Source organism: Pinus tabuliformis, chromosome 9 (assembly GCF_031772625.1).
Source record: "Pinus tabuliformis cultivar Carrire ecotype Pingquan chromosome 9, CPIR1, whole genome shotgun sequence".
NCBI classification, from domain to species: Eukaryota; Viridiplantae; Streptophyta; class Pinopsida; order Pinales; family Pinaceae; genus Pinus; species Pinus tabuliformis.
The window spans coordinates 1,327,392,737-1,327,410,123 of NC_142307.1; the positions used below are offsets into that span (position 1 = coordinate 1,327,392,737).

General features: G+C 40.2%; 1 protein-coding gene across 1 annotated transcript in view; it reads left to right on the plus strand.

Moving 5' to 3' along the window:
* The window catches only part of LOC149153420 (xanthine dehydrogenase 1-like), a 362,995-nt gene that overhangs the window by 111,445 nt on the left and 234,163 nt on the right, over positions 1 to 17,387 (plus strand). The window contains exon 5 of the mRNA XM_089437948.1: positions 5,569 to 5,811. Within this exon, the coding sequence (XP_089294074.1) occupies positions 5,569 to 5,811 (243 nt within the window). The remainder of the gene's footprint in view (positions 1 to 5,568; positions 5,812 to 17,387) is intronic.

Consider the following 17,387-nt stretch of genomic DNA (forward strand, 5'->3'; position numbering starts at 1 on the left):
TGCGCCCATGGTCGGTTCGCACGCTGTCCGCTCACCATATATATAACGCAAACCTCTTAACACTTGCGCGCACATATGATGAAGGACCCTTCGCACTTTTACTTAGTCGATTTTTCACGATGGAGGGAGCGCGCGCCCGTGCCCAAGAACGCAGGGCGTTACAGGGGGTGTGAAGCGAGGAGGGAGTGACACATTGCGAGGGGCCTGTCTTGAGGGAAATCGCTTTTCGGAAACCCCCTCCCCCCTTGCCGTTATCGCACAATGGTGGAAGGGGGTGCGGAATGGCTTCCTCGTCGTTGATCTGGGCGGGGAAGAGGATCACCGTCCAAAGGTGTGAACTCATTAGTGCTTCGCGACAAACTTCCTTTGTCGTTTTATGACTTTGGCTAAAACATTATAGAGTTTTATTTATACAAAAATTAATCACCTTTAAGAGGTAATTAAGTCCTAATCAAACCAATCTTAATCTAAATTTGGCGCATTTGGACTAGCAACCAATTCTTTGCTTAATTTGTTTGTAACCCTAATCTAATACATCATTTGGCCAAATTTTGAGAATTTTAGGCGATTATTTATTCTATTTTATCTTGTCTAATAATGTTTTACCAAGATTAAACAATTTGGTGAACTTATTCACTAATCTAAAACATAAATTTAAATGATTCGATCATGATTAAACTATATGATTCAAATCAAAACAACAGGTTGTGGCATTTAAACAAGCTGCACACAAAACCTTAATTTATTACAATGTAATTTATTCCTTTGAACTGGGATTTAAATTGGCTCACTTGTACAAATTTTGTTTTGCTTTTGCTGGGGTTTTATTTCATCTCCTTTATTTTATTTTCCATTTTTCATTTTCATTTTTTTTTATATATTCTTTATTTTTTCATACCCTCTTTTATAAATAAAACTTATAAAAAATAAAGGATGTTACAACAAACCTTAGTGAAGAGTCTAAGTGATTCCTCCTAATGACTAGCTAGGGTGTATTGTTCCAACACTGAAACTAGTGTTGATCACTAGGGCGGATATTTCACCACTGAAGATGATCCTCACTTAGTGTTACAAACCCTCACACAAGCTCTACTAGCGCACAAATCAATTAACAAAGAATCAAATTGCGTCCTCATGAATGAGCTCTTGCTTTTCTTTATAGGGATAGCTATCCAAATACCATGGGTCACCTTTTCTCTTAGTAATGTGACTTTTTAATATTCTCTTTTCTCATCCGCTTTTAATTAATTAATTCCCTCATAAGCCGCAATTAATTTTAATTTGTAGCCTAGGCTATTGAGATGGTCTCTGTTCCCAACGCCCAGAAAAAGGGCCGTTACACAACATGATTGACTAACATGGATTCTAATCTAAGTTGCACGAAACACCAAAACATCTAGAAGTTTCCGAAATGGGGACGTCCCGAAACGCGACCCCCGGAAAATGGAAATGCAGCGGAAACATCATATATATATATATATATAATTTATTTAATATATATATATATATATATATATATTAAATAAATTATAACACATTATTTTGCAAGAAAAGAAATAATGAGACATATAAATGACATTTTAGAAGGAAATCGAAATTTATATTAACTCCAACAAATGATTACATGATGCAAATATCCAAAATTAGCCTTTATATATGCTGCTTTACATCCAAGGCTCCAAAATCAACCTTTATATGTGAGGCTATATCTGCTAAAACTGAAATAAAACATGAACTAAAGACAATGATGGCTACATTAACATATCATTACTAATAAAACTTCTCATCCTCAACAACAAAAGATAGAACAAGATGCTTGTTCAGCAGAAGAGGCAACTCTACTAGTGCTTCTAGTTGCACTTGCATCACCACTGACACAAATATCAAGAGCAGAAAGAGAGAGCTCTAAATATGGACGTTCTGCATCCACATCCCATTCTTTATGAGGTCCACAATGTGTGAGAAATGAGTGAATGAAGTTCCTTTTTAAAGAAAAGAAGAGGCTCACAGGGTTTCTAGAGAATTCTATTCTTCTCATATTCTAGAGAATTCCATTTGTAATTTTTTTTTATTAAATTTAGCTAACAACCACATAAAAATTAGTTTATTAGTGTGTTTTGGTGTTAGATGGGGCCCACACGCCCTCTTTCCACTCCTTGGGATGGCCAAAAAAGGCCCAAAAAAAGATCTATTTTTCATTTTGGTCGACGAAACTCCGCCTGTTGTGGCCGAAACTCCGCTGAAACGCTGTCGGCCGTATCATTCGGCATTTCAGAATCTCGAAACGTCGTACGGTATGGCTGGCGGCGTTTCAATCAAGTTTCAGTGTTTTGGGCTGTCTCGGGTACTGGTACGCCACTAAATCTGGCGTTTCCTGCAACATAGATTCTAATATATCAACTCATTAAGTTTTACACTTTGTGTTTAAAAAAATCTACTATGTTTAATTGTGATGGTGTTTTGAATTGCAAGAATATAGTGCAGATTATAACATTCACATACAATAAATTACACATGGATTTTATTTTGGAGAAACCCATTGGGATTTTATTTTGGAGAAACCCTTGTGTTTAAAAAAATCTACTATGTTTAATTGTGATGGTGTTTTGAATTGCAAGAATATAGTGCAGATTATAACATTCACGTACAATAAATTACACATGGATTTTATTTTGGAGAAACCCATTGGGATTTTATTTTGGAGAAACCCATTGTGGTAAAACTCCAACTTGAAATGGCTTGCTCAGCTTTCTTATTAATTTTCTAAAGTAATTGGATTACAAAAGTACTCCTTGGAGAGTGTGCTGCTAGGAAAATGATTCAAATGTTACAATGGTAATTTCTCCTTTTCTCCAACAATGTTAAGCTCCTTTTCTTGTCTTCTTTAGAAGTTTAGAACCAATATCTTAGTGTTATTTACCCTTATGTGGAATCTCCTTTTCCAAACTCTATTTCGTATGGCTTGTGAATCCCCATCTTGATTGAATGAACCCATTGTAGTTTGTTATTGTCGGGATTTGCATGCTCTTACATGTGCAAAATCTAGTGCAAAATATAGCAAGACTAGTTCAAAGCCCCACTAGACGGTACAGAACCTTGTGGCAACTAGAGAATGGGTTGCCACTGTCACCTCAACTAACTTTCTCCTGCCCTTTAGTGGTATTTGATGACAAGAGAGGCTTCCCTAAATCACCTAAAGGATAATCAACTACTATTGCTCAAGTTGATAAATGAGAGGTCTATAATACAGGACAAAGTACCGAAAAAGCCTAGAAAGGCCTAGATGTTTCTATGCCATAGTTCAAGTACTCTATAAGTTAGGGTTTTATTGATTTACAATGATAAGGTTGTTACCACCTAATCCACACTTGGGCTAATATGGAGAAAATTATTAATCCACATGGTGTGGCCTTGGGGGCAAGTCTCGAGTTGAGTAGCTGTCACTCAATTCTCAACTCCTCCATCTAGGCTAACTCCCAATAAGACTAAATGGGTGGTGACTATGCTTAAATGATATGGTCTTTACTTATTATGATCTTTGGCTATGGGTGAAGTAGTTTGAGAAATCAATGTATGTGGATGCCATTTGCTTGGATGACATTGACTCGATCACTGATTTGGTGTGGAGATTGAGGGGCTTAATATGGAGGAGTGTCTTGGTTGGTTTAATGTAGAGGATGAGGAGCAGGGGCCAACACATGATGTCTGGGAGCTACAATTAGATGAGGAGACTGAGTATAGTCGTGTCAGCTTCAATATCTCCACCCACCACAAGATGTTTGATTACAGGCATAGGATCTTCCACTACTAGAGGAAGACCCATTTTCTTTGCTTGTAAAAGGGGTAGAGGGAAGTGATAGTAGATCGTAGATGGATCATGGTACACATTTGATGTAATTTTGTATTGTTATCTCCACCCACCACAAGATGTTTGATTACAGGCATAGGATCTTCCACTACTAGAGGAAGACCCATTTTCTTTGCTTGTAAAAGGGGTAGAGGGAAGTGATAGTAGATCGTAGATGGATCATGGTACACATTTGATGTAATTTTGTATTGTCTATTTAGTTTTGAGTCTTGAGTCAACAATGATAGAGAATTAATGTGCAATGCGTCTTTTGACATAAAATAGTAAATACATCTATACTTGCTTTCCTGTTTACGTGACGACACGATTATTTGATATTGTTGTTACTTCATATTTAAAGCAACAAAAGACAGTATATTTTGTATTTTTTAAAGCTTGCCATTACTCTGCAGATTTTTATCATAACGTGGGTTTATGACCTTGTTGATGAACTGCCAACAATATTTGCAACAATGGTTTTGATAACCAACATGAGTAATATATGGATATTCTCACATTGCATAGAGCATTGGACTAATCAATTTAAACTAAAGGTATCATGTTAGACATTATATGAATGTTGTGAAAATGAAATTTCCTTGAAAATGTAGCTATCATCTATTTATGACTTTAAAGGCAAATTTAGGCAAAAGTTAAAACATTTGAAACATAGAAAGTACAAGTCTTACACACACTTTTCCCTATCTTCCAAAGAGTTTTGACATTCAAGCTTCAGATAAAAAACCAAAAAAAAAAAAAAAAAAAAAAAACCTTCCAGAGGCAGGCAATCAGCAATATTCTTAGACTGTGTAGTTTAAGACATAATAAGGGGGAGCCTGAAAGAAATTTGATCCTTTCAGCAAAACATCATTTACCCTAAATTCATTGGTCTAGCACCTGCTTGGACGTGACCTTTTAGTACTCCCAGAGGATCTAACCAACCATGTTTATATCATATCTTATCTTAAGTGTCTCCCAATAGGACTTGCCATCTTGTTCCCTCTTCATAGATTTCCCCCAGATTGAGTTCTTCTGATTTTATGTCCCTATCTTGAGACGTAGTGTTGTGCATAACTTAACCATAGCTTCTTATACCTGATTTCTATACTTAATTTCCCATAGTTATTTTTCTGAGAAAATGTCTTATATCAAAACGGGAAATATTTATGGAGAGCAAAAATATTACAAGGAATTGTGTGTACCTAGAGTAGGAAAAAAAACTTTTTCCTCATCAATACTAGGAGTATAGATGCTTTCAAATTGCTATAGTTGATCATTCATGTCGATCTTCTCTTGTCTATGAATTTGTATCTTTTCTGAATGGTAACTTATTTTACATTTCAAGCTTTTGCAAATAGTATATATATATATATATATATATATATATATATATATATATATATAGGGTGGTTCACGGACACTGAGTGGCTGCTATATCCACGGGAAAATCCAGGTAGATCAACCCGAAGGGATCTACCCATCGGCCAAACTAGCAAGGCCTAACCCCAAAGGCGTCGAGGAGATTTGACCCCGTGACCTCCCGATAAGCAAGGTACTTAGCAACAGGAACTCGACCAACTGAGCTATCCCTTGGGGCTTATATATATATATATTTATCAAGAATATTTATTTTCCATAGCCTACTATTTTGTCAACTAGGATGCTGTCATACTTAATAAAATTTGAGCTTGTTTAATGATATATTAAACAATTATTTCCAGGTGACTGGTGAAGCAGAGTATGCTGATGACATACCAATGTCATCAAATGGTTTACATGCTGCATTAGTGTTGAGCAAGAAGCCACATGCTCGAATTCGTTCTCTTGATGATTCAGCTGCCAAAGCTGTTCCTGGTTTTCAGGGCTTTTTTACAGCAAAAGATGTGCCTGGTGGTAATGATATTGGACCCACAGTAAATGATGAGGAGCTTTTTGCATCAGAACTTGTGACTTGTGTGGGTCAGGTAGGCACCTTGCTTTTTATACTGGAGTTTGGCATTCTTGTATCTGTTGTATAAGAACATCGTAATCTTTCCTAGACTATCAACTATCCTCAAAATTTAATGATGTAATGCATGACTGGAGTTTCGTTGTGAAAGTTTGTGGCTCTGCTGTTTCCTTTGGTATCACTTGTGTTGTATTGTGTATCTTTTTTTCATCTGCAGAGTTCCTGAAAATTTGTCTGTTGTGAAGGTATTTCTTGGAAATTTGTGCAGAACTAAATGTTTGAAAACAGCAAGCTATTCAACGAAATGTATTTTTCAGGATTCCAGCAAACTGAACTAGATTGTAGTAATGTGCAACAATGATTTACATGTTCATCAATCAACACAACACGGCTATTCAGCTGCAACCCTATTCCTCACTGCTTTAATAGTGCAGACCTTTGCTACCTGCAGAATACTTACTGTTGAGAAATCTAGGGGCAGCAAGATAGGCTATTTCTCGTACTTTGATAACTGCTTGTGATGTATTTTTACTTAACTTTATTAGCTTCTTCTTTCACTTGATTATGATTAGTGTTCTTATCATCAAACAACTACCAAACAATGGAGAACAATGAGACAAGAAGACACAAGGTATAGGCAATCAGCCAGGGCCAAAACCTCTCCAACTGAGAGGAAAACCCGCAAGAATTCTTCTCTTCTTATATATCTTCAATTGACAAATTCCAAGACCTATAACCCTTAACGAAGACCCTCCAAGACCAAGTCAAATCTTCGTTGCTTTCCAGCAACTTTTGCAATTTCAATCCCCAAGAAATTCCTCTGCAACTTTGACCCAACGCCTTCAGTGCTTCGACCTTTCACAGCTCCGACTTAACTGCAACTTCACAGCTTCGATGCAGCTTCACAACTTCGATGCAGCTTTACAACTTCGATGTAGCTTCACAGCTTCGATGCAACTTCACAACTTTGATGCAGGTTCAGAATTTCGTCTTGCCCAGTAACTGTGAAAACCCTAACACGAGAGAGAGAGAGGCCCAAAACTTCGATCTTTCTCTTCTTCCCCTTTTTCATCCTTTTCTAGCTTCTATCTTGTGGAGATCGAACTTACTTGAGAGTGTATCCAAATGACTTCGAGTTCCTTCTTATTTATAGGCTTTTGAGGGGTATGAATTGCTATCTTTAGCCAACTTGTCCCTTCATGTAGGCCGACTTGATCTTTGCACCATGACGAGGTCTTGAAGGGTCTTTTGACTTTCTTTTGACTCAAATAAATTTTCTTTGATATGTAACATGCCCAAAAGGGTCATTCATACATGACAATGACTCAATTGACTTGTAGACTCAATGACAAGCCCTAGAAGCAATCAATCATTGCTTGACCTAAAAATAAATATCCCTTTAGCATGAAACCCATGCCTCAAGAATAATAACAATAATTTTATTTTTCCCATTTTCATTAAATACATAAAATCATGATTACATATGTCATTATGAAGATCGAACCTAGTTACATATTTCAACACTCCCTTTAACTAGGGAGGTATTCATAATCCACACAAGGTACTTGGACATTCTCAATCTAAAGAATTCTCATAAAAAGAGTCAAATTGGTAACCCATTTGTTTAGCATCATATCATCCAGCATTGTCACATAGCAAGGCCTTGACTAACAACTCTATTTCTCCACAAGATCAGAGCACAATGTTGACGAGACCAATGATTTATAAACATCATCATCATTGTCTTCAAGGAACATACCCCACCGGGGTGTTCACAAGGTATGTCCTTCCAGGACTATTCTTATCTTGGATTCCTAGTCCTCAAAGAATATCGGTCCTCTACGACTCCTCTTATCTTGTATTCCCTACCACATCCTCAAAGAGTATCAGATGCCAAATGCGTACCCAATCCTACATCTTTTCTTCCCAAAGTGAAGACAAGAATGATGTGTCTATCTCCCTCTCAACTAGGGAGGATATACCCATTCCTATAAAGGAATGTACCCATTCCTACAAAAGGAGTGTACCCAAATTCCCTCTCATCCCAGGACATGTCCAACCTCCCTCTTAACCAGGGACTTGCTTCCAAGCTCCCTCTTAACCAATAACTTGTTTCCAACAGCAACTATATATTCTTTGGTGGAGATCATGGGACCTATAGCTGCTTGTAGGGCTCCTCCTTTCAATGTAATGAATTTCTTCTTCATTTTTATGGAGCCTTCATCTTTTCTTTGTAGGCCGTCGACCATCCATCTCTTTCCTTCATGAACAATGTCAACCATGTTATCCTTTTCTTCATTGGAAAGTGATCTTCTATTCCACATCTGGCTTTCCTTCATACAAATACCTTTTCCACGTCATGTTTCTTTTAGGATCTTGTATTCCACCACATGAGTGCTAGTTGTAAGCTAAGTCACCTAACACGAGGACACGGGGATTCGAGTGTTGGACACTGACATGTTGACCCCCCGGAATAGGACACGTTAGGACATGTTATATATATATATTAAAAATTAGATATTTCTTCCACAAATTCTCATTTATGATACACATTCATTGATTCAAACACAGATCTTCATCTAGTTGTAAGTTTTACAAAGTAGCATTATGCATACAAATACAATTGTGATATAAATGATAAATGATAATACATATTCAATTCATCAATGATCCAATAGGAGAAAGACAAGATACTGTAGTTTTCTCATTAAGTCATCAAAATCAAAATGTGTTACATAGGTAGTATAATGCCAATGGAAAATAGAAATAGCAAATACAAAACAAATACAAGTTTACAAGCCTCAAAGCAATAGGTAGCTCATGAGTCATCAATCCTCATCATCAAAATCAACATCACTGTACTCATCCTCATGGTCACCACTGCTCTCCTCTGCTACATCCTCCTCCTTTGTATCCAAGTCATCTTTGCATTTGCTGGTGTGGAGGATGACCCCTCTACAGTATCACCATCATCAAATGTGACAGGCTCTAGAACTGGCTCATTGAGATCCAAGTTGGCTAATGCCAACTCAACACTGCTGTCTAGACCCATATCATTAGGAAAGACATCCCACATTTTTGTCTTTCCCTTCAACCACTTATCACTCTGCTTATAAATAAGATGAAGGTTGGTGTGCACATACACCATTGTCTCTGCGCTGGACTGCTCAAGCCTGCTCCTCTTGACACTATACAAATTCCCATATGTGCTCAAATTCCTCTCGCAACAAGAGGATGAAGTCACCCAAGAGAGGAGCCTCATGGCTAACTGCTTTAGAGGAGGGCTTGTTGCCCCATGAGTTTCCCACCAAGAATAGGGCTTCTTAGCCCCCTTGTCTCTAATCACATCATATCCTGCAAATTGACCAGTGCTAGTGGAAAACTCTGCAAAGGCATCCTCCACCTCATCAAGGGATGCTCTATCTTGAAAAATCCGCTTGAATGCATCTTTCCTCCCCTGTGAGATTTCACCATCCATGTGAGGAGGGAATTTGCGGGAAGGTCCACCATTCAGCCACTCATGGTTGTAGTATTTTGGGTTCAATGAGTGGGCCAAACAATGTAAAGGTGTGCAATTCTTGTCCCATCTGTTGACAAGAATATCCTGTATGGTGGTGAAGAAGGCCTATGATGATGTCTCATAAACGGGGCACTCACTCTGTAAAATAATGCTCCTCACAGACTCAATCATGGAATCCCGTCCCTCATAAACCTCTCCTAGGATGGGTTGGTCTGTATCTACAAATCGAAGCAAAGAAATGATAGGGTCCATGATCTTAATAATAGATCTACCCTCTCCCACCAAGCATCATCTAACACTGTGTCCTTCACTCTTTTTGAGGCTGCTTGATCTTTCTTTCTCCAAAAAGAAATGATAGGGTCCACGATCTTAATAATAGATCTACCCTCTCCCACCAAGCATCATCTAAATCTGTGTCCTTCACTCTTTTTGAGGCTGCTTGATCTTTCTTTCTCCAAAAAGACTAAAACTCTGAAATAAACATGGCCCCAAGAGCAGTCTTGACCTCTCTCAACCTCTTCAACACGATGAATGAATAGGCAAACCGTGTATACGCAATATTCAACAATGATAGATTGGTGTACTCCTTGTAGATAATGATGGCATTTGTATGATTTTGTACAAAGTTGCGGATATGCCGAGCATCCTCAATAATGATTCCAATCCAAAGCACATCAGAAGCAATAGATTTAAGTGCTAAGTTCAATGAATGGACAATGCATTGTGTCCAAAACACTTGTGGATATTTAGCTTCCACAATCATGCCAACAACTTTGCAAACATGTGCATTATCTGTAATGATTTGCACACAAGAATCAACACATACATCTTCAATAACTTTAATAAACAACTAACCCATATATTCTGCATCTTTGTATTGTCCAAGTGCATCCACTGATTTCAAGAAAACTGGACCATTGAAGCAAGACACCATGAAGTTGATGAGTGGGTGCCGTACTGGATTTGTCCATCTATCAGAAACGCTGCTAAGCCCAGATGTTGGCCATGTTGATTTAATAGTCTCAAGCATTTTGTCCACCTCTTTTTTATGCCTTCGTCAACAATGTGGTTCTATGCTTCTCTGACCCAGAAGACACATACCCTGATGGAGACCCTTGAGTTAGAGCTCGACACATCTCAATAAATAGAGGTGAGTGCTCAACATTAAAGGATATGAAGTTCTGATAGAAAAAAAAGGCAATGGTGCATCTGGAGTGATGTTGCGTGATCAAAGTTTACCTTTCTACTTGTGGGCCGAGGCATGTAACACTGCAGTATATTTGCAGAACAGGGGCCCACACAAAAGCTTGGGGAGAAAGAATCTTGAGGAAGTGTTTACTGGAAATAAGTGTGAAGTTGGGCACATCGGGATCTTTGGGTGCCTTACATATTCTCATATCCTTGAGGAGAAGAGGACAAAGTTGGAACCCACTATAGAGAAGGGTATCCTAGTGGGTTACAATGAGACTAATAGGGCCTATTGAATATATTCCTACACAGAGGAAAGTTGTCAAGAGGAGGGATGTGAGATTTGAGGAGGAGAGGGATTTGAGGAGGTCTTGGGAGATTGATCATGTAGAGCAGCAAGCTCCTCAGCAAGGGGCCACACCACAGGTTTCAAGAGGATTAGGTGGTACATTAGGATCAGGAGGATCATCTACTTTAGTTGTGACAAAGTCTCAGACCCTAGTGTCACCTAGTGTAGGATCACTTGGTGCAGGATCGTTAGGTGCAGGATCTCATAGTCCAAGATCTCCATTGCTTATAACAGAGCCTTCCTTTTCAGGAGGTGAGGCACCAATTGAGGATTTTCCCATACCACCATAGGAGGCTAATACAGGGAAGAGGAAGCCAAGATGGCTTCGGGAGACCCTGAAGGAGGCTCAAAAGGCTGTGGGGAAACCCAGGTGGTCAGCGAGGGAGTGCATACCATTAGAGAGGTTGGGTGGCTTTATGGAAGATGTTATGGAGACGGAGCCAACTTGTTTTGAGGAGGCCGCCAGTCAGCAGATCTGGAGGGATGCATGGTGGAGGAGTATGCCTCCATTATGAATAATGATGTCTAGGGGGTAGTGTCACGACGTGAGTGGAAGTCGGTGGTGACTTCTAAGTGGCTCTACAAGATCAAACATGTTGCAGATGCCAGTGTGCAGAAGTTCGAAGATCGTTTTGTGGTGTGGGGTTTTTCACAGGTAGATGGAGTTGACTATGAGGAGACCTTCACATTAGTTGCTCATTCTACTTCCATTAGAGCAGTGATGTCTATAGCAGCTGAGATGGGTTGGAGGATTCACCATATTGATGTGACGACCTCCTTTCTCAATGGTGTTATACAGGAGGAGGTGTACATTGAGTAGCCATAGAGCTTTGAGGTGCATGGGAGAGAGTCTCATGTGTGTAGGATTAAGAAAGCCTTCTATGGACTGAAGCAGGGGCCGAGGGCATGGTATGAGAGGATATATGCCTACTTGCAACAGATGGGTTTACAAAAGAGTGATGTTGATCCAAACCTCTATATCATTATGGTTGGTGACGATCCACTCATTCTGGTTCTGTATGTGGATGATTTGTTTATTACAGGAGCAGACGGACTCATCCAGCACTACAAGCGAGATCTTGCTTCAAAGTTTGTTATGACCGATATAGGGTTGATGTATTACTTTCTGGGGTTGGAGGTATGGCAGGAGGATGGGCATATAGTCATTAGCCAGGGTAGGTATGCAGGTGATATCTTGAAGAGATTCCATTTGGAGGGTTGTAGGCCTATGACTACTCTTATAATCACCAATTGGAGGAAGCTGCATGCTTCAGATTCTGAGTTGTTGAAACCCACCTTGTATTGTCAGTTGATTAATTCATTGATGTATGTGGTCAACACTAGAATAGATATCTGTTTTGCAATCAACATGTTGAGTCAGTTTATTATGGAGCCCAGGAGAGTACACTGGGTGGCTTCAAAACACGTGTTGAGGTACCTACAGGGCACAATGGGTATGGTTTGGACTATGTTAGGTGTGATGGAGTCAGATTGATTGGTAGCATAGACTCAGATTGGGATGGCAGTGCTAGTGATAGGAAGAGTACTTCCGGGTGTTGTTTCTCATTGGGATCAACAATTGTGTCATGGTTCAGTAGGAAACAAAGGTTAGTGGCATTGAGCAACGCAAAGGTAGAGTATATGGAAGCTAGTCAGGCAGGCTGCAAGGCATTGTCGGTTTGCAAGATGCTATTTAGTTTATTTGGGCAGAGGTTGAGACCAACTTCAATATATTGTGATAATCAAAGTTGTATTAAAATCTCTGAGAATTCTATATTCATGACTGGTCAAAGACTCCAAGCACATAGGGATCAGGTACCACTTCATTAGAGACTAGGTTCAGAGGGGAGTTATGAAGCTTGAGTAGATATCAACTGGTGAATAGGTAGCAAACATTTTCACCAAGTCATTGCTAAGGGGAAAGCATGTATTCTTTAGAGACAGGATGGTAATGGTGAGAAACACTTGCCTCGGTAAGAGGGAGTGTTTAAAATGGTACCAAGGAGGTGTTTCCTAGGCATTTCTCCGTTTGTCCTAGGAAGACACATAAATCACCTTTTGTCTAAGCAATATTATGAGTTTATTAATATCAATGGGGCGAAAGTACTTTTTATGTGGAGATGTACTAGGTACTTTAAGTTATTAAAGTTACATGTGTTTTAAAAGTGACTTTATGTGTAAAGTATTAAAGTACACTTTTATTATTAAAGTGACTCATGTTTTAAAAGCCACTTTATGAGAAACACTTGCCTCGGTAAGAGGGAGTGTTGAAAATGGTACCAAGGATGTGTTTCCTAGGCATTTCTCCGTTTGTCCTAGGAAGACACATAAATCACCTTTTGTCTAAGCGATATTATGAGTTTATTAATATCAATGGGGCGAAAGTACATTTTATGTGGAGCTGTACTAGGTACTTTAAGTTATTAAAGTTACGTGTGTTTTAAAAGTGACTTTATGTGTAAAGTATTAAAGTACACTTTTATTATTAAAGTGACTCATGTTTTAAAAGTCACTTTATGAGAAAAAAGTGACCATGGTACCAAAAACATTAAAAGTACTAGGGAGGCTCATTAATAGAAAAGGGGACCACAAGAGGAGGGGTCAAGTAGGGGACTAATCTCCACCCTTGATCTAATGGTTTGAGATTGAATCTCAACCATTAGATCTTAGGGATAACGTTCCAATCTTTTCTCAAGAGACAAAAAGGGAGAAAAGGAGTTTTGGAGGCTTTTCTATCTCATGAGAAGATTGAGAGGAGAAGAGAGCTGAATGAAGGGAGGAGAAATTGCCGAGTTAAGGAAGTCGAACTTGCAGTAGAGATCCCTTGCACGGATTTCTAGTATGCTCCAACATTCAACTAAAGTTTGCAGTGGTGCTAACCCTGAGGCTGTGGCTGTATTTTCTCTGTGATTAAACTTCAATTGTGGCTGAGTTTTGTGAGAGAGATTAGGTAGAGTTCAAGCCTAAACTTCAGCGGAAAAATTAGGCTAAGAATTTCAGGTGAGCAGACCCAGAATTGAGGCCGAAAATCTCGGCTGTGCAGACCAGAACTGAAGCCGTAAAATTCGTGAGAAAGCAGAACCAGGACTTGTCTCTGTCAGCAAAGTGAGGAGGTTACTTCGCGCAGAATTGGAGTATTCCTGTCAGAGTTTAAGGCTCGAATATCAAGGATAAATTTTGTTGGCTTTAGGTCCTGGATTTGTGGAATTGGCACAAAGAACAAGCAAGAGTTTGACACTGAAATCCAGTCTGAGCTAAGGACTATGTGGAGAGTTCAACTCATTTGTATTCTCACTGTGTCAACAACAAATTAATATAAGGGAGATAAGTAGTCTTTTCTCTGTTGTAAAAATTCCTTTAAGAAGCAAAACTAAAATTTTTAGAGCTGGTTTTTTCCAATAGTGGGGTTTTTTAGGGTAAACTCGACCAAAATTATTGTGTATTTGTGCCTGTTATGATTTGTTGTTCACTGTACTAGCTGAAAGTAGTATCGCACTTTATGTTTGAAATGAATGCATGAAAATTATTTTATCGGCATGTCAAACATGTGGGTTGGGCTTGAACAACCTTGCAAAATTTGAAACTGGGATAAGGGTGCAGATCATTAAATTTTCTATAAAAGAGACAACCTTCAACGCTTCCCTGCCTCAGAGCATGGTCTCCAGCCTAACAATGCCATAGATAGATGGTATCTATCCCTATGCTGCTAAAAAGGGGAGAGTTTCCAGCCCTACGCTGCCACAGAAAAGAGCTTTCAACCTTATGGTTGCCACAAAAGATAATTACCAGCCCTACACTGTAATGTTCCAAATTGCAATGTACAGCTAGTAACAGACACAGGAACTAGGCTATAACAAATAAAATGACAATTAAGCATGCATCATCGAAAAACACCAAGATACCGGGCAAATAAGCTGAGCCATTTTATTAAATTATGAATTGTAAGTACATATAGCAAGGAATAAGTGGACCTGGGCTTGCATAAGCAAGCTGAATCAAACCCAAGTGAGGTAGATGTCTCCAATGAGTAGAAACTTCGACCCAAATGGCCTTTGCGCTGAACCTGGAAATTCACTGTTGCTGCTGCTAGAGAATAGCGTGAATCACCCATTGGGATGCCCGGAATGGTCTGAAATCGTTGTTGTAGGCTCCTCTTAATTTTGCCCACAGGACCAACAAAGGAATTGGTCCCAATCCTCCACACTGGAAAAACCTACAAAATGGTGCAATTACTAGCACCTGCTGGCTAGAATGTGACACCTGTCTGAGCCCTCTAGAGTGCTAAGAAAATTCTGCTAAGTTAAATTTGGCCTCTCTTCCACAAACCCAAAAAAACCCAGAAATGGTTTGCCCTAGTTTTGACACTCCAAAATCACCCCCAAATTCTATGGGCTTCTCCATTGCTTGGAAAATACGACCTGCAGGAAATTTGCCTCTGCAACCCCTCCATAAGGTTGAGAAATCTCCCCTAATCAACCCTTTGGCAGCCCCAACTCAATTCAGCCCCAAATCCTTCAGCCAAGCTTTCCCCACAAATATCTCCACCAAGAACTGTGCAAAGCAAGGCAACTATTGCGCGAGCCTTTGCAAGATAAATTTGACCTGGGCAAAGCACACTCTCCAAGCCTGCAAATTCACCAGAAATCTACTGCAAATTGACCAAGGAATGGACTTGCAAAGTCTCAATGCTCTCACCTCCGGAATACTTTCCCACAAGACTGCATGGCTCCCTCTTTTGTGTCCAATCTGAAGTAAGGCAGCTCGTACCACCTGGAAACTGCTCCCCAAGCCTCCACAAAAATTATGGCAATACCTTCCTAGGGTGGCACTCAAGGTCCACCGAAGAAAGGGTGAGATTTCCCCTCGGAAATCTCTGGTGTTGAACAACACTTGTGACCCAGCTAAACAACTTGAGCAACAATGGTGTAATTGTCAAATTAGCAAAAAGTCCCAATTGTTGCCCTCAACCTTCTATTTATAATTGCTGCCTTACCTTTCCTTGTGGGTCCCTCCAAATATTTCGACCTCCCTTCACAAAATCGATTTTTTTCCCAAGACATGCATATTCCTTGAGGGGTGCCCCCCACATTCCACCAACTTTAATATTTGACCCACTTTCCCTAAGTTGGTATCCAAAAGTGTGTTAGCTCCAAAATGGCAAAAATGGTAGATCTCTTATAGCAGAAATTTATTGAGAAGAGACATTACATACACTGCTACAGAAGAGAGCTTCCAACCCCACATTACCACAGAAAATAGGGTTTCATTCCGACATTGCAATAGAGAGTACCTTAAGGGAAAGTCGTTGCCTCAGTTGAAGTCTTAGAGATGTTTCGCTGCCCAAAAAATGTCCTCAAATCCTTCGCCACAAACTTGCTACTTAGAATCCTTGCTGCCACAAAATGGATTCTGCCTCAGAAATTATGCTAAACATAACAAGGAGGAAGGATTGGCTAGGGTGGAATATTTCAACATCGAAACCAAGCAGAGATAAGGGGTCTTAAAACCCTCCAAGAGCTTGATCTCACTAAATAGAAATATCCACAAGCTATGATGAGAAAAATCATTCACCTCTCTCCTATTTATAGATTCCCTTTGGGGTCTCTTCTTCTAATTTTAATTTGAGGGGCTAACAAGTTTCCCTCCATTTTGCCCCAAATTTGGCTTCTTTCATAAGTTTTCCTCCAATTACCCCAATTTACCGTATGTTACCCCATTAACATTGAATAATGGGTTTCCCCCTTTATAAATGACTATAGTGTATGGGGTTGTGTTAGGGCCCCAAGTTGGGACCAAGGCCAACGAGCACCCATGACCGGCCATGCTCACTTGGTGTCGAAAAATCGAGATGTGACCAACTTGGAGGCACGACGAGCGTGACCACATGGAGAAGGGGTGCCTAGGTCCACAGGGGCAGCGTGCCCGCACGATGGCGGGACACTGGGCAAGACATAGTGGGCACATCACGATGGGTGCGCCCGCCCACACAACACAACGATGACTCAACTTGGCAAGCCCGTACCTAAGGTGGGGCGCCCGTGCGCTGCGACAAGGAGAGACGTGGCGTACAAGGCAGGCAAGGGTTGGATGGGGCGAGACGAGGGGAAATACGTCGATGAAGTAGGGGACACGACATTGCGATGACGTAGTAGCGTGGAGCACACAGAGGCAGAGCACCTAGGCAGGGGCTTAACCGCCCAGTAGGAGGTGCCTACACGACCTGACGAGAGGTTGGCCTTGGGGTGCACCCGTCCAACAAGGGGCGTGCCTGCCCATGAAGGGGCGCCTGCACAAAAAGGAGTACGTCAACTCAACATTTGGAGGGGTGTCGACCCACACTTAACCAAAGGGCGGGGACACATATAAGTAGAGGAGCTCGACACGTAGAGGAGGCAACAAGCAAGTTCGCAGAAGACAAAGAGATGGTAGAGTAGATAGCAAAAAAGGGTGAACTCTGCGATGTCGCAAAAATGTGAGTTGTGCGATATCGTAGAGATGCAGGGCACACATAGCAGAATTTGGAAATGCAGCTAAG